General features: G+C 38.9%; 1 protein-coding gene across 3 annotated transcripts in view; it reads right to left on the bottom strand.

The window, feature by feature from the left end:
- The window catches only part of COL5A2 (collagen type V alpha 2 chain), a 205,929-nt gene that overhangs the window by 46,339 nt on the left and 137,772 nt on the right, over nucleotides 1-21,818 (bottom strand). For all 3 annotated transcript variants that reach the window (XM_068948332.1, XM_009666275.2, XM_009666274.2), the window contains 6 exons: nucleotides 8,829-9,053; nucleotides 7,348-7,361; nucleotides 5,666-5,698; nucleotides 4,962-4,994; nucleotides 4,240-4,293; nucleotides 128-238 (listed from right to left, as the gene is read on the bottom strand). In XM_068948332.1, the coding sequence (XP_068804433.1) occupies nucleotides 128-238; nucleotides 4,240-4,293; nucleotides 4,962-4,994; nucleotides 5,666-5,698; nucleotides 7,348-7,361; nucleotides 8,829-9,053 (470 nt within the window). The remainder of the gene's footprint in view (nucleotides 1-127; nucleotides 239-4,239; nucleotides 4,294-4,961; nucleotides 4,995-5,665; nucleotides 5,699-7,347; nucleotides 7,362-8,828; nucleotides 9,054-21,818) is intronic.

Genomic DNA, 21,818 nt, shown 5'->3' with positions numbered 1-21,818 from the left:
CGCCTGCAAAAGACTGACTGTGTGAGTTGCTGCATATTCCCTGAAGCAAATAGAAGTTATTCTTTATATCATGTGGATTTGGTCCATCATTCACCTGACTTTCTACCCTTTCAAGTGTAAAACTTACCCTGCTCAGTCCATCTGGTCCTGGGTGGGTAGGATGTCCTGGAGGACCAGGATCACCAGGTTGGCCAGGGATACCAGGTTCCCCATCAATCCCTTGAGGACCACGTGGACCCTAGAAAGAAAAGAAGGAAGGCAAACATTGCATGAAAGTTTTCATTAAAAGCATCATAACTAGCAAACAACTGTTTGGTCTGTGATAAATCTGTATTTCCAAAAAAAGATCTTTAACCAAACAACATCCCTTGACACCTGTTCTCACCTTCAGATTAGAAGCACTGGCTAGTCAGTCACATATCTAACACACAAGTCAATTGCAGTAACTTCTCTCAAGGCTCTTACAGACAGCTCAGATGAGTATACATACATATACATACATAGGAAATTCCAGTAAGGCTGGATGTTTGTAGCCTCCTGACACCATGAGTGATTTAGACAGCTCACACCACTGCTGAACTGTCAACACAGTGACACTACTGAAAGGCAGACTAACTGCCCCACTGCCAGTCTTACTTCTAATCAGCATTTGCAGAATTGGCTGGGAAGCCATCTCATTGCTCCCATTTTTGACCACCTAGTTCTGATTTCTAAACTTCATTCCTCTTATTTTGTGTCAGAACCAAAATTAAATACAGAAGCAGCTAATATTACATCAGTGGAACAAAATCAATAGCAATAAGGCCAATACAGATATACTTCAAAAATAAATATGGACCTTAAACTTGCTAAAGTTGTTTAAAGTGTTTAAAGTTGTTATTGTTGCCTCCTTCATGAGAAGAGAACGCTGGATTAATGTGAATAAAAAGTTTATAGTGTATAATGAGCTCATTTGCTTTAAAGATCCTTAAACATAAAACTTCAGAAGCCTCGCTCAGTGAGTTCATCATTACAAACATAACTATAATCAGATAGAGTGCTTTTACTTCTAAGACGTGAGGCCTGTGTTTCCTTGCAGCCTGTGACACATTTCACTGGAGTTTAGGAACTGAACTAGTATAGTTTGCGTGTTAATGAAAAGGCATTCCCTTGGCAAAGGGCTACAAAGACACTGGGATACTGACCACAGGTTTCCAACCTTCCAGAGAACGAGCTAATTTTTTCCACTTAATTCTCAATGAATCTTCATGCTCTGAAAGTCATATGAGCCTAGCAATCAAGGGAAAATCTTTTTTCTTACCAGATGAACATGCCTGCACACACATGTACTCTGATACAGAATCTCTGTATCGAATAGATTATAGAGAGAGTATTGAAACAACCGAGCAGGTTCTTGCCCGTTGGATAGAAACAAGAGGGTCTATCAAAAAACTTTATTATGTACCATTTCTTTTATAAATAGAAGCACTCACTTGCAAACCTCTAAGTTCATACTGTCTAAAGGGGGAGCAGTGTAAGGTATGAATTTGAATTCTTGTTTTCAAAAATAGAAGAAAACAAAGCTAAGCATTAGGGAAAAAACGTATTTGCCAATAAACAATTAACCAAGCTCCTATAAAACGGCTACTGATTTTCAACATCTAGACTAAGGCTCCCTAACAAAACCCAATTTAGAAAAAAGGGCAGAACCTCGTCTCCCAGTCAAATCAGTCTTGCAAAATATCTAAAGCTAAGAATTCCAAAACTGTGGAACACCAAAAAAAAAACCAACTGTGTATTTAAATGATGGCCATGATTCATATCTTTTCTCTCCAAATATTTTAACTATTCCACAGGCACTAAAACCTTCTTAGTAAATTGAACTTGTGTCAAACAAGGTCCTAGCCTTATGCCAAAGGCACAGATACACTGGTGAAGGAAGGCAAAAGACTAAGCATATTTTTTTAGTCACCAAAAATCGAACTATTTCAAGCAACACAGTAAATTTTCTTCCCCAGAACCCTCCAAAATCCAGAAAAACATGTTTGCATTTATAGATGGCAACCAGTGCTATATAGTGAATACTTACTGCTTTATTTTTATAAAATCTTGCTTATATGCATAAAACTAGCATCACCTTTCATCAGCTCAAGGTCAATGAAAAGATTTTTCAAAAAATATCCCACATGGGCCACAAGGGGGCATCCTTTAAACGCACACACAATACAGCGAAACTAATTATTCTGGACTATCACTCACTGCTGCTCTTCAGGAAACACTATCACAGACTTTGCCTCTGCTGGAATAACGAGAGGAAACGCAGTTCACAGCAGACCCCTTTCAGATGGCTCTGTCTTACAGCCACCACAACTACTGCCTAGTGTAAAACCATACCGAAACCAAACATGTTGATGGTTCGGAGCATGCCTAATTTTACTTTCTGTCTTCCAAAAATCATCTGTAATCACATGAAATCGGATCATGCTCCAAAACTCCCCTTCCCAAGATGCATTTGGTAAAGCCATGTAGGCTATTTCCTAGGAATTTATCTCTCACTATAACACTTAACAGTAATTTGATGGCCACATTAGAAGTAAAAAACATGTACATATTCCTGAGTTTAGTTCTATGTCTGAATGTCCTGCTTTTGTAATATTCATCAAGACAGCTGAGTGCCTACTGCTCACCAGTGAATAGGATCCAGTTTAAAAGAAACAAAAAAACACAAACAAAGGCTTCAAAATGTGCTTAGCGGTTTTGTAATATCACCAGTCAGCAACGTATTTGCCCAAATGCATTTTATAAAGCGTTATCTATATAAGCTTACCCGCTCAATGAGGTATTTTAAAAGACTTGCAAACAATTTGTGGAGAGCTTCTCATATTATAAACAGTAGGTGTGAGCTAACAGGCTTTTTTTCCCCCCTCCCCCCCAAGTGAAAAATGGAAACCCAGCACTAGCTGCCTTTCCACACCTAAAAAAACTGCCCTGCGCTCTCCACTCTACACCCTGAGATTTAATTGTCTGACATATACATACAGCCCACCAAACCTTTGACAGAACATTTTCAAAGGAGCTGACTGGTTCCCCTAACTCCCCCGAAAGCAGTATTAGTAATCTGTTTAAACTTGTCACAGGTTTCTGAAAGTCTAAGTAGCCACCACTCTAGAAAGGAATACGAGAGGTACGTATGGCACAGAGGTAGAAACTATTTCGTGTCTCATTCAAAACACGGCACATTGACAAAGCACTTTAGATGTCTCTGCAAACTCACTCAAGATTCCTCTACACACTGCAAGATTTCACAGTTACTCCACCAATGCTTTTACGCATCTTCATAGTTATTCATCAGACAAACATCTTATGGTGATCTAGACAGCAGCAGTGGCTTGGCGTCTTTCTCAAAGAGGCTACACACTCATTCCACTTCTTTACAAGTAGTGTCATGACCAGCTATGGACAACAGTGATTCACTGGGGAAACAGTGGAAAGGAGTTAATTTAAGGCCTACGGCCTAAAACTCAGGTCTCTTATTCAGGCAAAATATTTTAAGGATTGACTTACACTCTCCACAGGGATAGGAAAATATCCAAATAGAAATTAAAATGACACAACGCTTTAAAGCCTGTTAAAAGCAGCTTCTGCATTTTTACCTAGCTTTTTAAATCGGAACGTGTCGTCTTTGGTAGATTCAGCACTCCCTTTCGGCCTTTCTGTGGTTCTCCACATGCAGACATTGAAATTCCCTTATGAAGTCTTTATTTCCACTGAGCAATCTTGATTATATTATTCACCAGCATACCAACATATGTGGTCACATACTAACTCCTACTAACTTCCTGAGCTCTGTCTTCTACTCTGAAATACCCTGAGCCTCAAAGTTAATATTGCTTCTAATATACAAGTAGTCACCAGTAAAAAGTCAGCAAGTACTTAAATTGAGGAATGTGATGTTCCAGAGTTTTGCTCTCCCCTCCCTTTTTTTTTTAAATCCTGGAGAAAACTGTACTCTAACAAACTACTTTGGGTAATTGCTGAAAAATCACGGCTTTCAGTGGAAATACTGCTAAACCTAGGTCACTTTCCTCCAAATATTCAGGTTTCAAGCTAATCAGAGAACAGAGAGATACAAACATTTTTGATTCTCGGGAGATACAAGGAAAGTATTTGGAACTTGAGAAGACAAGGAGACAGTTTAAAGCAATTCAACCTTTTGAGGTTAGTCCAGTACTTAATTTCTAAGAATATTTAATAACTTACAGGTCTTCCCTTAGGTCCTCGTTCTCCTCGGGGTCCTTGTGAACCTGGAGGTCCCTAGAAGAAAGATTAGAAATACTAACTACCTTTTTAGCTAGCTAATGACTTACAAAGCTCTGAAAATACAAAGTGCATTTCTCATTTGAAAATTTATTTGTGACTCTTTTTTTCCACATGATCATAAAGAAAAGGGTTACAATCCCCGAGTACTCGCGATTTCTTCTCAACTGTACGTTGCCTGAAGGGAATAGAACCAGCATGCACACACCTACAAAATGGTTTCATGTCTTGTGCTCTAGAGCTCAGTTTAGCAAAGGTTTTCTGAATGCTGGAGGCTCTTAATATTGAGATGCACAATTTTGAGACATCGTCTCTGCTAGTCCAGAACTGCTCCGCTTAGCCGCACCCAGGGAGCATACTGCATCTCCTTTTACTGAAAGGATCCCTGCTAGAGAAACTTTCCTCAGCAACAGCCTTGCACTACAGGTCCTCAGACATGTATGTACTACAAAACATACATCCATTCACTTATGGCATGGGGCTAACCCGGCATTAGTACAGAATCTCGTAACCTTGTTACCTCCTCAAGTCCAGCAGCTTTGCACACAGTACCCTCTAAAGCCATGAAACATTCCTCCTGCACATCATACTCGCAATACAAAACAGAAATGGCAGAAACTGGGAAATACTATCATCCGAGAAGCAGAAGTTCAGAAACTACTCACAGCCGGTCCTGGGCGGCCTTGTATTCCGGAAATCTAAAGAAGGCAATATAAATGAAAATTACTGCACAACGTAGGGATATATTCCTCATGACTATCCTGCGTGAAACTAGTTACTGAAAAACAGACAGTGGCAGAGAAAATTAAGGTACCTGGCAAGTTGTAAGGCTTTTTGAAAAACAGGAATTTTATTTATTGGTTCTCTTTCTCAGTGTTGAGGCTTTTCTATAAGCAATATGAGAAAAAACTTGGAAGTGCCATAGCTACTTTCTGTAAAAATGAAATTAACTAAAACTAAAGATTCTATAAACCTTTAGAAAAATAGTGGAAATAAGTAAGTGAATGACAATGATTTGGTCTCTGTTTCTCTATTTTTTTATTTATATCCTTCCATGACAAAAAGTGATAAAAATAAAGGCAGAAAGTGAGAATTTATTTACCAGTTTTCCCTAATGTTTCTGCACTGTCCATAAACTAATTTACTCTTGCGCCTCCACAAAATTCTAACTACAAAAATAAAGATTATGAGATTTAACTAACATTTTTTCCTGGAATGCAATTGACAGGAATTTCCAATGGCACACGTGAAACAGCATAATTAGCCTGTACATTTCTATTTTCTTTTGTTAATTGCTGCAATTCTGCCATAAAGCACTGAAAATGTATATGTTCAGAGAGTGCTGATAAATGAAGAAAAATGGACTTACAGGTGGTACTATTCCAGGTTCTCCTTTTTGTCCCTGGAGAAAGATACAAAAATATATCAGAGAGCAGAAAACAAATAAACATATAATTAACAGTACTGGTTACACCAACACAGTCACTGCCATGTGACAAATGGTGAGGTTTTTCTACTGTTATACAATAGAGACTAAACTGAAGTACCTGCAAGAGCCAATGCACGTTTTTAATGGGCATGGACAGTGTGCGGCTAAACGAAGGCTATAAACTAATGGAGTTTCTGTAACAGCATAACATACTGGCTGAAAGAAGTGTCAAACTAAAAAATTACCATGATTTTTTAAAGTTACTAAAAGGCGCACTGTAGTTCTGTTATTAGCTGATTTGATTCATACGCAATGCAGAGGACACAGAACAAATCAAAAGCATTCAGATCCCATTTCTTCAAGGTATTAAGCTAGAATTCATCACATCATTAAAACCTATGGACATAAAAAACCCGCACGTCCATCTGCACTGTAAGGACAGAACAGAATGCATATAGCGTAGCTATAGGTAATAGTGCCCAGACTAAACTTCCACATGCAGCACTTCGACTCAGCAGACCCACCTCCTGTCCAGCATGCTGTGGTAAGGGACGCTCACGCGTATTTCAACAAGGGTTGACAATGTTTTACTTAGCACTGCCTGGCACAAAGCCATGATGGCATGCAACCTGCCCTGCGTAGTCTGAATTACCTTAGTGAAAACGAAAAGGGTGCTGAAAAGATGTTTTGAGCATGGCTTCCTACACATTCACAGGGCTAAGGAGTATTTTTATGGTATTGTGCAATATTCCAGTGAGTTATACCAAAACTCCATTTATTCATGGCCAAGCGTATAAAATAATGAAATGCAACAGCAAACGCAAGAAAATAATTCTTATTAAAAACATTATTTAGATCAAACAGCAGTGTAAAACTAGTACAAAAACTTGAATTATTAAGTTTAACTTTGCACTGTGGTGCATCATATCAATGCTTCGAGATACCAGCTAGAAGGCTGAATAGCTTCCAGGTATGTTGGCCTCGCAGTCAAAGGTGTCCTTTAAGCTCCTGTAAACACACCTAATCTCAGGTACCGATAAGCAGAGGGGCTGCATAATAACTAAGCTAACGGCAGGCAGTTTAACGCTAACCTAAGGAAGGCTTGACAAGCTGCAGTAACACCATGGGCCACAGCATAGACATATTCCCTGTGCAAAGTTTTAACAAAGAGAGCAGGAATGTTTAAAGGGTTGCACTAGCTTCTGCACACTAGACAGCTAAGTCCCATCAAAAACCAAGCTGGAAGTCCTAACAGTCTGGTTCCTAATGACCTAGTGATCCCTTTACTCAGCTAGAGATCAAACAACTAAACTACTTAAACTAGGTTTTCTTTAATATAAGCTGCAAGGATTTTCAAGCCAACGTATTGCCCAAGTCCTGAGTCCCAAGATTTTTTCCATTTGGCCTGCAATCTCACAGCCACTGAGGAAGAGCAAGAGAAAACACCACATGCATTTCATTAATAACCTCATGTATTGTTTTCTGATCTCTACTTGTGCATATTAACATAAATTAAGTGTTATTATAAGAGAACACATTTAATTTCTGTGAAGTGCTCCAAGGAGATGTGAAAGACTGATATTTGTAATACATTTTTTCAAAATCTTAGAACAAAATCTTACCTTTCTTCCTCTACCTATTAAAATGAACAAAAGAAAAAAAGAGAGGAAATTAATGTTTTCACTCTGAGAGACAGGACATGATAAGAATTACATGAAGGTGTTAAAACTGGAACCGTCCAGCATCCTGGATGCACAGAAGACGGTGCAGGAGTAAGTGCACAGGGATGCATACACTCCCTCTTCAGGGGTGAGCAAGGTTTCAAATGCCGTCCCCTGATCCTCAGCCTTTTTCAGTGTTGCACAGAGCAAGACAAAGCACTTTAGGAAAGCAGAATATCTTGTGAGAAACTTTTAGAAGCTTTTATCACTATCCAAATGTTTGGCAATGAAGTTGAAGTGAGTTTTATAACTGACTTGAACACAAGAAATATCTAACAGGAATCTACAACATAACAGTACGGAATCTTGGAATGTTTCTACAATGCTCTTACATCTGTTGGGTGTATCAGCCTTCGCTTAATGCCTCCCAATAAACAGCAGGATGCACCATCTGTTTATTAACGCTTGCTACATCGTGTTCCATTGCTTAATTATACAAGTCCCTACTATGGGCTCTTTATCACTACTTCATTCTATATTAGGCTAATCAATGGCAATTACATCCCTTGTAAAAACTGCTCTAATTATTATATATTGAAAGTAGTTCAAATAATGTAATACACAGTATTAATGAGTGCTAATTGCAAGCTCAGAGATTTTTCGCTTAGGAAAATCTGAGGGCGATTGCCCGATCCAAGTATCTCTGTGAATAAAAAATTGACTGGAAAAGACAAAATCTTTAAGGTATATTATAGGAAGTATACAAACAGGGAGTTGAAGATACTTCCAACAATTTTTTTTTCTTATGTCTCAGAAGTGGTTTGCATTAGCCTTGACTAAATGTTAAATTGGCTTCAAGAACTGAGCATCGTATTTCCACTTTAGGGAAACACTTTACACTGAAATAATGTTTACATGTATTCATCTATAAAGTATGAAGGGGTCAGGAATTGAGCATTTTGCCAAAGCATGCACTCATTTTCTTATATATCTTTAATATATTCATCTTTTAGTTCCAGAAGAACCAGAAAAGGAATGCAGAATTCAACCTCCTTGAAATATCAAGATGGAATTCAGATCAACCTTTCAGCTATAAAGCCTTTGGACTTCCTAGTCAAAAGAGAACATTCTCCAGAGCCAGCTCCGGTGCAACTTTAGATGAAAAAAAAACTGCTAAGCATTGATTCTCTGCAGATTTAAACTTTCACCATTGAAATACTGTTAGAGTATCCCAAGGTTCCTACTTCTTTGGGCTGATTTTAGAGAACGTCAGCTCCAGCACTAACCTTGCTGCATATTCAGACTTCAAACTGGGAATAGACATAGATTTAAACACCTTCTCCCTGATCCATTTTGAATCCACAGAAGCAGAGCAAACATCATTCAAAAGGCCAGCCTGGCTAGCTCTCCTTTCCAAAAAAGCAAACTGAAAGCAGTCTTACCAACGGTAGTGTCAAAATTACGCGTTGTATGGGGACACACAGGACAGCACTCTCCTGGGGGGATCTGTGGGTTCTCACATTCTAACACATCTTGACACTGGATTTCATCACACAGAATAGCTCCATTGTCACAGACGCAAATCTGGCATGGTGAGGGCTTCCAAATATCCCTGTTCAGGTACATCTGGCCATTCTGAGTGCAGGCTATTTCTTCAACATCTTCTCCTAGGAGAGGACAGAGGATACAGAATGGGTTTTCCAACTGTGAAGCCAGAGGAGGAGTAGGTCTGGACAAGGAGAGAGTATTTTCGGGATTCAAAAGCAGCATCATATACATGAAAAGAAAAACCACCACCATTTTTGAAGTCATTAAGGTAAGTCATTAAGGTCTCTAAAATATCAGTCATCTGAAATTTCTTTGCGATCTTACCACCTTGTTTCTTGATCAGAAAAAAAATAAAAAAGTCATCCTGGAGTGCACAAAACAACCACCATTTACGATCTCATATGAATACTGTCTTACGAGTCTTTGAATGCCATTCTGCTCAGTGGGGTACTAACTTGGTGTTGAGGAATTCTTGCCACTTGCCAGATCTTTGTAACTCTTGTGCACAGCGTTAGAGACAGCTGACTAGGAAAAAGAGGCTGTGACACTTTCCTTAAGAAACTGCTGCTGCAGGTACTTTGCACAGCCAGACTCATTGTAGTGTTACACAGACATTCATTGCACAGTGTTTGTTAAAAAGAAAGAACTCGTTTATTGGTATCTTGGCACTGGGTAATACTAGCATGATGAATCAAGTCTTCCAAACAGGTCAGTTGCTGTCCAGTTGCAATGGCAATCTCCATTGCATGGGTCCTTGCAGTGGCACCCTTCAGCTGGATGAGGAGAGGCTCCTTGAACCACTGATTTTGCTCAGTTCCTGTAATCCAGTTGGCTGCGGTCAAACACAATCACCCCAGCACATACCTAATTCATTGCTATTGATATATCTTAACTACATACGAAGTATTTCATAAATATATCAACTATGTATCAAAGATTGACCTACATAATTTCTGCAGGAACAGCTTCTACTGACTATTCACTAATGTCTTACCTCTGCACATATTCTCACGTTTCTATAGAGGTCATCATATTGTATTAAAGTTATACGTCTTTTTTTTCCTAACCTAATCCACTCCTTTTATTAAAATTCAGGTAAAGTGAAAACTGTTCTTTGTGGCTCCAACATTTTACAGAACGTCCTATTAGCAGAAAAGACATAGTTTTGCTTTGGCCCAATGAATATTTCATTCTCTGTACAAAGAAAACAAACTCCAACAAAAGGAATCAACTGCCTCCAGACTGTCCCTAGGCAACGGGTCAGAAACCTGCAAACCAAGAACGCCATTGCCAAGATTGCCTCCCTCCCCACCAAGTCATACACAGCAAAGCTTTCAAGCATATCTTTCTATACTCCAAATGACTGTCCTAACCCCTGGGGTACTGTGGAGAGGTTTAATCTTACCCTGGCTGGAAACTCCATCTAACCACAAAAACCTTCCTATCAAAAAAGTCTTTGAAACTGATAGGATTCGGTTAAAATCATTATCTGATAATTTCCAACCAACTCTTAATTTCTAATTGAACTAAGACTGGGAATAGGAGCAATTATACATACATATATGGAACACATCCAAGTAGTCAAAGATCATGATCATTATTTTAGAAAAACTGTTATTAGGGTGAAAATTAACAGCCCTTAAGCACAATGTTAGTTTCACTGTTCTCTACATTTTTGTCATAATTTAAACCAGATGTAAACAGAAAATCATGAAGTAATAAATATGAACAGATTTGGGATTTCAGCTTCATGACTTAACTCAAGTCCAGTTATTCTGTCAATGTCAAAGTTAGGAGAAATGGAACAGATGCATCATTAACTGTTGCCTGACATCATTAACTTCTGGAGCTTTCGAACAGAAACTGCCAACTAAATTTATGTCAGGTCAACTTCTCTCTTCAATTGGTTTATCACACAGACTGACAAAATGACTCTGAAGGGTGCTGCAGAAGCTTAGGAGGAAATGTTTTCAGTATGAAGTAAAGATATCAACCAAGTTTGCTGTACAGTCCATTTATGATACTGTGAGAATCATTTTCCAAACTACAGAATATATTTTGGAAAGCATTCTTCTCCCTTCTCCCTTGTGTGCATGACATAACGCACTGTCTGACATATTTAGCCTTTTTCCCCAGATGTCTGGCATATGGTCTATGTCTCCCTTCATGTATCACCAGTAGAACTTATTGTGCTGTTCAGAAGAGCAGCAGTTTGCATAAATGAAACTTCTAAGTTACTGAGTCCAAAGTCAGCATTCTGTCATAACTTCAAATAAACCACATAGCAACTGCTTTGGCAAATGAGAGTTGAGCCAGATGGTGACTAGCTTCTGCCCGCGACCAGCTCAGCGACTTCGCTGAGAGAAGGAAAGAGACAGACAGAGGGAGAGAAAAAAAAGCACATACTAACTTCTGGAAATACATTTTTGGTGGCTGTTTTCCTGTCAGATTGCAGGTACGTTGATCATGAAAAAGTCGCAAAACTTCCAGAAAGTACATTTTTAATCCTACTGTCTTTTCATCGTGTTTCTGGCTTCTAGTCTTCCTTTATGTTGTGACTGCAATATGCTGACAGAGTAACCTGGAAAAAGCAGCTATTTCAATTCCAACTCATCCCACAAGCACGTTTTGACATTTTATTCTCAGGCCTAATCTGAGCTCCCAGACTGGGAAAGGCAGCAAAGGAAATTGTTCTTCTCTGTTTCTTCCCTAGCTTGGAAATCAACAAGGTTAATTATAGAGAGCGTCATGCATTCTTTCTGTTGCAAGTTCTTGCTACCTCAGAAGTTTTAACACAAGATGCTGAATGACTCGAGAAGCAGCTTTGGAAAGGCTGTATGTGGCAAAATGATACACTAGCCAGTTAACCAATTGCTTTCCTCCCAACAAAGTGCAACTGTGATTGATACTGGACCTGACTAGATAATCTACAGGGTCATGAATCCATTTAGGTCAGTGAAAATTAGGTTCAAAACATTCTGCAAATACAACAGGCAAGGCACAAAAAATATCATATGATATGTTTAAGGACTCATTCATGTGTTTGTAGGAAAGACCTTGTGAAAGAGAATTTCAGTGAAAAGCAGGGTCAATACAATGTGATCTTTTCTGCTCTATGTTGGCCTGTTGGAAAACCATTTTTGTGTTGAAGAACTATCTGACTAGAAGTCAAACAGTCAGCTATAGTTCATATAATAAAGCATCCTATTCAGATACTACGTATCAACAGTTTGGAAGCAAAATCACATCATACACTGCCATACCCCAACTTTGTGAAGTTTCTGAAACTGTACTAAGAATTATCAAAAGAAAAAAAACTCAGCCACTAGATGGCTGTCAAAGTCCATCACTCATCACAAGCAATAGACGTAGTTAAGAAGTCTATGCACAGTAAAGGAGTGCAAGGCACAGCCTGTTTGGGGTATTTTGCACTGGGCTGCTTTTCCTTTCAAGTAAATTTCTCTCATGGTTCAGCTCCCCTCCTCAACAATTCAGCAATAGGACAAACATTTGAAAAGAGAACATACGAAACCATTGAACTATGGCACCACCAGTCACCCAGTCATGCATCGTTGTGAAAGCAGCACCTGGAAATTCACTGCTGCTTACTCACTTCCACTACATACATATGGTGGGTTAGAAGAGCCTGAACACCGTGCCGCCTTTCTAATGGCTAAGGCAGGGGAAAGCAATGAAGATGAGAGAGAGCAAAGTGGGAGAAAATATGGCCCGGTTTGCTGCTCAAAGTTATTTCGCATGTTTGCTTTCATTAACTTATGACAGTTCTCATCTTACATGAGACAAAGGAAAATAAGGCATGGAACCAGAGAGAACAAGCAGAAAGAAAGAAGGAAAATGACACCTAAAAAACAGAAGGTGAAGGAAAAAAAAAAAAGTAGGAAAAAAGTGTCTTGAGCAAAAAGAAAAAGGGTAAAAGGGGGAATAAGAAGATCACTCCACACATATGGACAGGCAGACTTGCTGGCATTGATGTTTGATGCTGGATTCCTTCCAGAAAAGTCCTCAAAGCCCCAAACTGTACTTTCTTACTTTCCAGTTACCTGTCTCTGCTTATACCTTATGACCTCATTTGCAAGCGGTCACTCCCCATTAGCTCAGCGGAAGAGACGGCAGGTACGCAATGGCGTGGATTACTTCTCTGAACGCCACACTTCGGGCAGAGAAAGGCCTGAGCAAGTCTTGCAGTTATCTAGGCTTTCAAGTTAACAACTTTGATTCATTGCTGAAATGGTAAGGAAAAGAAAAGGATTTGACAGTAAAGTGGTGCCATTTCCTTACATTCATAGTTGTCCTATCAGTGCAAGAATTAAAGGAGTCTAAAGGCTGATAGACCCTACAACAGTAGCGAGCACAGTCTAAAAAAGCCAGAAAAGAAGGTGACTGGTGCTTGAAGCACAGTCCACGAGTTTTACGTTTTCTTCTACCAACAGGGACTTCTTGACAGCATACTTCAACCAAAACCCACTCCTTTTAACACAAAAATGCACTTAACGTGAAAAGACTGAAACAGAAATGATACAAGTATTTAATTAAAAAAGATTAGAATTGAAACAGCCTCTTCAGGTAGCTTTTCATCTTCTCTTTGTCATCCTGATACTAGTTGATGAAAAGAAAACATAAAAATCATTAGAATAAAATAAATACAATTTTGTTTTAAGTTTTAAAAAAAACTAATTACCCTTCAAGAAAACTCCAGAATTTGAAAGATTCAAGTTGTGAACCGCAAGAATTTAATCCTGCTGACTCACAAAGAACAGGTGCAGAAAGAAATCAAAGTGAAAGATTATACATGTTTACAACCGTTTTGCGGAGGTACTGTACGTGCATGTGTACAGAACCAAGAGATGCACAAGAGCAACTTGGTGTTAATAATATTTGACTATCAGCCTGCTACAACATCAGTGTAGGGCTTGATCCAGTTCTCATTAAAATCAATGGAAAAAAAATCTCATTTACTCCAACAAGAATTAGATTACCTGTTGAGTTTTTCCTTAACTAAGTTTTTCTGGCTGGTAGAAACCAAACCATTATCCAGTACTTATCCACGTAAAGGCTCATGTAAATATGGACTATTTTGAAAATCAGATACTTTTCAGGAGTGCTGATAAATACACAATCTATTTTGTATTTTCTGCATGTAAACAATTCACATTAATAATGATTAACACATTTAGTTTGCAGAAGTAGTAATTTACAGGTACATGCAGAAGTCTGTTACCAATAAAAGTTGAATTGATTCAGAATTCACTTTATACGAAATAATTGATTGTCAAATCAAATTTGCACTCAGACATTTCCATTCAGGATACATTTTATAAATAATATTTGCAGTATGACTTTGCACATAAATCTAATTAACTCAGCATCGTCTTGGAAACACTCATCGCTAACAAGGTCTTCAACATATTGCTATTCATTAAGTGTTATAGAAGTTGAATGTTCTTTTGCTGACTTGAAATTCAGTTTCAGTTCCCCTCCATATTCAAAAGAATAAGCAAGGAATGACACAGAATTATCAAGAGTATCACTGAGAGGATTTATTCATTACAGGAATGCCTACAAAAGGAATAAAAAATTATAACTAGCTCAGTCTGTTTTTGATCTAAAATAAAATGACTTTCTCAAAGTCTGTGGCTCTGTGTTGCTTTATGCCAGCTGAAGGTCTGGAGGAACATTTCATTTGCATTTTCCCTATGGCATCCTAAGGAAATCAGGCTTAGGTGACCTCACTGGCTACATTGCAACACCAGCTTCCCCAAGCCCATTTGATTCCAGTGGTTAATTTCAGCCAAGTTTGACAGAGACCTTGAGAGAGATCAGGTCTTCAAGACATCGTGCCCCTGCAAGCTTCGTGAAAGTACACAGCTGGGAGGAGAAGGGAGTTCCACAGCACTGCCTCACTGAGCTCCCCTGTAAAAGGAGTGGATAATAATAAACCTCTTTCGTTATAATTTTGGGACTCCACACACGTACACAGCTGAAGACAAACCTGCAGGAAACCAAGCTTCAGCAGATATATTTCTTAGGAAAATAAGCTATGTATTTAAATTCATTCTGCAAAATTTCTGCCTAAAAACCCTACAGGACAACGTGCAAAGTTCACAAGAAATACAAAATATTTTTAAAATCATTCCACGGATTAAAAGTCCAATGATCTTAATTCCAAACGACTTTTCAAAATGATCGGTTGGTCAATCATCTAGATATGGAGCTGAAATCCATGTGCCTTGTTTCACAAGGACAAAAGTCCTAGGGTGTTCTCCTAAATGGCATAGGTAATTTTAAAACGTGCATTTTAGGACTCGGAAATTACAGAGACTCGACTGTTTTTCCTACCGCACACTACCATAACACTAAGTATCAATAAATACCACTAAGCGTCAACATACAACTGAACTCCCAAGGAGAGACTTAATTAACTGCAGAAATTCACCACAGCAATTATTCAAAGCTTTACTGACTAGATACACTTTGCAGTTGGCCAGCTGCTTCTGGCTGGTACTAAGGGTAGGGAGTTTGCTCTATGAAGTTTGTCAGCCAAGAAAATACAACCTCCAGGCTCTAAATGATGACAGTCCCGAAGCAGAAAGCAACAACAAAACAATATCCCCTGACACAGCAGAAGAGGTAATCTTCCAGGTAAACAGCTCTTAGAATACAATCTAGGAGCTGCTTTTGTCTCTTCCAGAAAATCAAGCCAAAATAAATAATTCTATTTTCCACTCAGCGATGTAAGCGATTCCAGACTGGGCCAAATAGGGGACACTGAAAAGGAAGAACTATACTTCTCTGAATACATTTTTATTTCACATCTTAAGTATATAACTGAGTCTCCACTGTTTCCTTAAATGGAAGGAAAAGCTACTACCCAACATTTGGGCTGTTAGTCAATATTTCTCCTAATTGACACATTGATGTAACTACGTCTCAGTCACTGGAGAAAAGGCGTTTTGCTTGCTTTTTTAAGGATAACAACTTCCTATACAGAACAATCAAGAACAGTGTTTTTATTATTAGATGCAACACATGCTAGGTATGAAAGCAGAATACTCTACGATCCCTTCCAGTAGAAAGGATTTCTCTTGGTAGCGCTACACTATCATCCAGTGTTTACTATAGTGACTGTTCAATTCACTAAAAGTATCTAATGATATCATATATCAAGATTAACGTCATTATTCCTGAGCTAATGAGCAAACTCAGCCCTTCTAAACACCCCATTTTATGCTACGGACAAGGCAGTGAACTGCGCAGCAATGACCCTGCTGAAAGATTTGTCAGGTTAGTCCTTTTCTGCAGGTTACTCCAAAGTTTTGAATCGGTGTACTTTGAAAGACTTCGTTTAACTATCCCACTAGACTTATCTCATAAATAAGGATGGATGTGAACAAAGCTCCTGAGTTTCACTTTGGTTCACAAAACAGAATGGCTGGCAAGTTGCATGGTGTCTGTAAGAGAACAGGGGGAAGAAGGCAATACCAAGAGGCTGATCTGCCAGCAGTGCTTACACAAATAGTCTCGGATGACAGCAATCAAGTCTCAAGCATACAGTTGGAAATGAAATTATTTCCAAATGTCTAAGGCTAAACACAGATTGTAATGGAGAGGCACGCAGGGCACTTCTTAAAAAACACTGCAGCAGATTTCAGCAGTCAGAGCATATCAGTCAAAAGCTCATGTCTGTACTGGGGGAGGCTGTTCTCTGCTGGAGTCCACACCGCCAGAAATCCACTGCTTGACTTTGTCACTCATGGTAGTTATAGAGAAGTCAATTTAGCTATATCCACCGTTTACTTCCTCACCACAGGGCAGACAAAGCCTAGAAGTGTTTATCATGGGGAATTATTACATTTTATTACTTCAGAATAGGCAGAAGAAAAAAGACATCATCTGATTTCCTAAGGAAAGTGTTTGACCGTGTTCTTGAATCCGGCATAACTTTTTTAGTGAAATCACTTTCATTTGTAGGAGGACAGGCTGGTCCCACAGAAAGAGCAAATTCCTGTTGATGGTTAGCTTACAAAGAGAGCAAGAGGACATGCTGAAATAGTTTCATTCAGGGGAAGAATGGGGCCAGGGCTGAATATGCACAAGTTCTGAAATACAGGAATTGTCCTTAACATTAAAATAGAATTAAAAACTGCAATTAAAATTTGTGTTAAGATCTAAGAGGCTGAATGCTTTGGCTTCATTCCGGAAGTAAAGGCCCCCGACATTGGGAATTTTGCCTGAGCTGATGTTGCTACAAGTTAAAGCAAATCTTATTAGGACATAAGGAACTTTGCCTAATATATTTTAACCTAAGTCTAAAATAGCAACAGGTTACAATGAAAATATAATATTCTTCTACTGTCTACTTTGGCACACCATTCTGGAATCTGTGAATGTTTGATTTGGGTCCTTCCAAAGCCCAGTCTTAGACTGCTATGCATCAGTAAAAAATGATGCATTTTGGCTGTGAAGAAAATTCTCTCAGCTGTGCCAGTATCAGTGAGACAGTTTCTGCTCACAGTCCATTTGGATTCCTGTAGTAAATCTATCAGCAATTCACAAGTAGCCCTCTTGGTTGTCCAGTCAGCCAGAACTACATTCCCCAAGCAACATGCTGTGAAATTGCACTGTGCCATTCAGGTTCTGAAATATTCATTTTTTATAACATCAAGGGAGCGACATGTTGCAGAGCTATACAGATGGCTCAGGCTGCTTTATATTCTTATCTTATGAGAAATGATAAAAAAAAAAAACGCATTTTGACATCTTAGTGTAGGTCACCTCTTCTGTAAGTATATCCTTTTCCAAAACACTCCTAGTAAAGAATCAGTCTCTCCATGGATCGAACTCACAGAAAAATGTAGGCTGGAAGGGACCTTCTCCCTGCTCAGAAGAGGACTACTTCAAAGTTAGGTGAGGTTACAGAGTCCTGACTGTCTCCTGGATGGGAAACTCCAGAACCCCTACGTCCAACTTGTCCCAGTGCTGAACCACTCTCACTGTGAAGACATTTTTTTTTTCCATTTAGCTGGTTGGAATTACCTTGCTGCCCCTTATGAACATAGCCTCTGATACTTTTACTGCACATCTGTCAGAAGAATCTGGCTCCATCTTCTCTTTATTCTCCCTCCTTCCCCCCCTCCCCCCCACAAGCTTTAGGTGGTCAAAGACAGTAATTAGATTCTCCCTCTTAGCCTTCTCTCCTGCAGAATGAATAAATCTAGATACCTCAGCCTCTCTTCATATGGCATGTGCCCCATCCCCCTAACTTCTTGTTGGCCCTCTGACAGACTCATTCTAGTTTGTCAATACCTTTCTTGTACTCAATGACCCAAAACTGGACACAATGCTCCAGATGATCTCCAAAAGAGCTGAACAGAGGAGAATAATGGCTTCTCTCAACCTGCTGACTACACTCGCATTAATACAGCCCACTCTGTGCTCTGACTTCACTGCTGCAAGCATACACTGCTGAAACGTTTAATTTGTTGTCCGTCAGGACCCTAGGTCCTTTTCTACAAAGGTACTCCCAGTCAGTCAGTCTCCAACCCACCCTGTTGCACTGGGTTATTCCATTCCACATTCAGGAGTTCACACCTGACTTTGTTGAGCTTGATGAGGTTTCTTCGGGCAGCCCATGTCAGCCCTAGATCACTCTAAATGGCAGCCCCGCCATCCAGCACATCAGCCACTCTTCCCAATCTGGTATCATGTGCAAAGCATTTAAGGGTGCATTCTGAAAACATCAAATATCATCAGCCCCAGTATCGACCCTTGAGAAACATCACTACTAATTAGCCTCCAGCTGGATTTGAACTGTCGATCACTACTCTTTTGGCTCAATGGTCTCACCAGTTTTTCACTCACCTTGTTGTTGGCCCACCCAGTCCGCGCTTTCTCAATTTGGCTATGGATGCTACGGGAGACTGCATCAAAAGCCTTGCTAAACTCAAGATAAACCATATCCGCTGTTCTCCATTCACCAAGTCAGTTATCTCATTGTAGAAGACAATCAGATCTAACTAACTCAGCAGCAAAGTGCAAAGTTATGCAATAGCTAGTCCCTAACTGCAGACTGATCTTCTCTTCTCTGTACCCTTTCTATCTAAACTCCTACAAGTTTGAAATGAGCTGGAACGATTGATACTGAATGTCAATAGGGATCTCCAAAATCCTTCGTTCCCTACAGAAGTGTAACACCCAGGCTGACAAGTTGACAATAAAGGTAAAATTCCAATCATTAAGTTGCATCAAACTACAGAGTTTACAAAAGGGGAGAAGAATGCAAAGAAAAGAAAGAGACAGTTTTGCAAAATTTTCTTCTGATTTGCTGGCTTATAATTGCAGCTGCCTGTGGCTGCTAACGGCTGTACTCCTCGAACACTTCTGTTAATAAAAAACTGCCCTATGTATAGACTTGCTTTGGTTATTTACTTTTTTCCAATAATAATATGCCTAGTGTTAATTATCCAGCAACCTTCACGTAACAGAAAGTATGTGCTTCAATGGATATGAAAAGTCTATAGCAAATTAACTGTCACAGCACAGTAAGTAAAGCAAGTAAAGTTAGTAAAGTAATGCTTACCAGTATCTACAAAGTACTTGCAAATAAAGTATTAAAAAGGCACACAGTGTATAATAATATCAAATGGAAGAAATTAGGGCCTGCTGTTCTCTACAATAGAATAGGTCATTCATCTCAGGATTTTAAATGGCTGAATTACTCAAAATGAACGCAACTTTTACCACTAGCTGAGACTATTAGGGATATAATGTATATTTATTGAGGGACTGAAAGTATGTCTCTACCATCAGAAGAAGAGTGTTATGGATTTAGACTTACCACTCTCCATGCATAAAAAGCATAACTATTTATATGCTATAACTAAAGTAAAATCTTCGACAGGGCAACAAAAATATTTTTCCAGAACCTCAGCTGTAGTAAATTGGATGTTGCTTCACTGATTTCAAAATCTCAAAGCCAATTTATCAAACTAATTACAGATCCACTGTTCTAGTTTCTCTTATTTAAGAAATACTCTTAAAAGTCTGACTGATAAAAATAACTACTTTGCACTGTAAAAGAACTGGTCTGCCTTTCTTATTTTACAGGATTAGTGTGCTTTGAAGTCAGAGTATATCGGTATGAACATCTCTTCTTTTTATATCTAAGAGAAACACACTTGCTGCTGCCTAAGCATCCTCATGCTTTGCAGATGCACACATCAAAGTACAATAAAAACCTATCATTACATGCTGCCTTTTCCAGAAAGCTTTTCGACATCGTGGTTTGCAAAGTGGGCACATGTAATCCCCTAAATGCATCCTCTGCTGACTCTTTTTCACTAAAAATAATGATTTGTAATTAGTAAGAAAATTCAATTCCATAATTAAAAATCCTTGCATACCAAGATGCTCAGCATTGCAAACTGAAGAGAAAACCACCCAATGTTTGGGTGGAGTAGGAAGGTATTGCTGGAAAGCTATACTCATAAGACGCTCTTTTTACAGCAAAGCTATTCATTTGCTCAAACTCTGGGTCTCTGAGAAATTAAAAAAGAATGGTAAGCAAGAAAGGCTGCAAAATTCCAGCAACAAAGACTGTTTCTTTCTACTACCATTACCTTTACCACACTTCAGACAGATCAGTCAGCAACTTCTGGTTTCAAGATGACATGGAACAGGCTTTGGCAGCCCTCAGGGTAACCTAGCATCAGGGATGAAGGTTATAAGGCAGCAGTGTGTTTTTTAAGTTAACCTACATTCAATTGCACGCACACACATGTGTGTGTGTGTGTGATTTAGGTGGGTCTCATGACCAACATCATCTTCTATTATTTCAGGATATGTGGGAGGAATTTCAAGTTCTTTCTATAATTCTAAATGCCCTTAAAATGAAAATAAAAATCCAAATAACAAACTTCAAAATGCCTTAGGACTCTGATCCTGTAGAGACAGGATAGCTGTAATATGTTGCATATGAAGCGAAGGAAGGAACAAGTTAAGTGGATATTGGTTTCTTTTATTTTCAGTAATAACCCTTCTGCTTGAGTGCCATGTTATTCCTCCCTAACAGCAAAGTAAATGCCATGGAACTAAGCTTTTGGCGGCCTATAAACTGTCCAGTTGAATCCACACAAGAGGATACTTAGATATTCTCAGAATCCAGCCCCAAGAAAATAACAGTGGTAATTCTCTCACAGCATTAACAATTATCAAACCAATTTCTGCTATGACACAGGGGGATTTACAAGTGTTTACCACTTCAAGGACCCTTACGTTCTGCAAAAGTGAAAGCTGTAATTCATTACTTACAGATATAGGAACCATAAGCGGTTTTCATCTTTCAAGGTCTAAGAATATTCAGAACTGTAAGTATCAAGAGAGCAGAGCCCAATTACCTTCAATAACATTTACGGATGAGAAAACTATTGAGACTGAATGTAGGAGTGGGAGAATGAGCACTATCACAGACTGGCAGACCAATGTAATTTAATTTAATTCATAAAAGAACAATAATAAAGCTAGATCCGAAGAAGAACATCCTTACTCCGTTTTCAGAGTGTTGTGTAAGTTCACTGCATTTAAGGAGGAAGTTTAAACAAGATGAAATTTCTTATTTTGCCTTTACACAACAGCTGAGTATGTAATATTAATATCACTCTTGTTTAAATCTACAAGTAGGCATTGTGAACAATGCTCTGTGAAAGCAGAATCAGAGACATCTCTGCATATCCGGGGGGCCTTCTGGGCCTTCTGCAACTGTCCTGCATTTGAATAAAGTTTTTTTTTTTTGTAATTTCATTTTTAACTTGCCTCTGGTATCATCCCAATCCTTGGCCCATGCAAACTAAAAAAGTGCGATGAGCATC

The sequence above is a fragment of the Struthio camelus genome, chromosome 6 (assembly GCF_040807025.1).
Source record: "Struthio camelus isolate bStrCam1 chromosome 6, bStrCam1.hap1, whole genome shotgun sequence".
In the NCBI taxonomy this organism is placed as follows: domain Eukaryota; kingdom Metazoa; phylum Chordata; class Aves; order Struthioniformes; family Struthionidae; genus Struthio; species Struthio camelus.
This window is presented reverse-complemented; position numbering and strand designations above follow the sequence as displayed.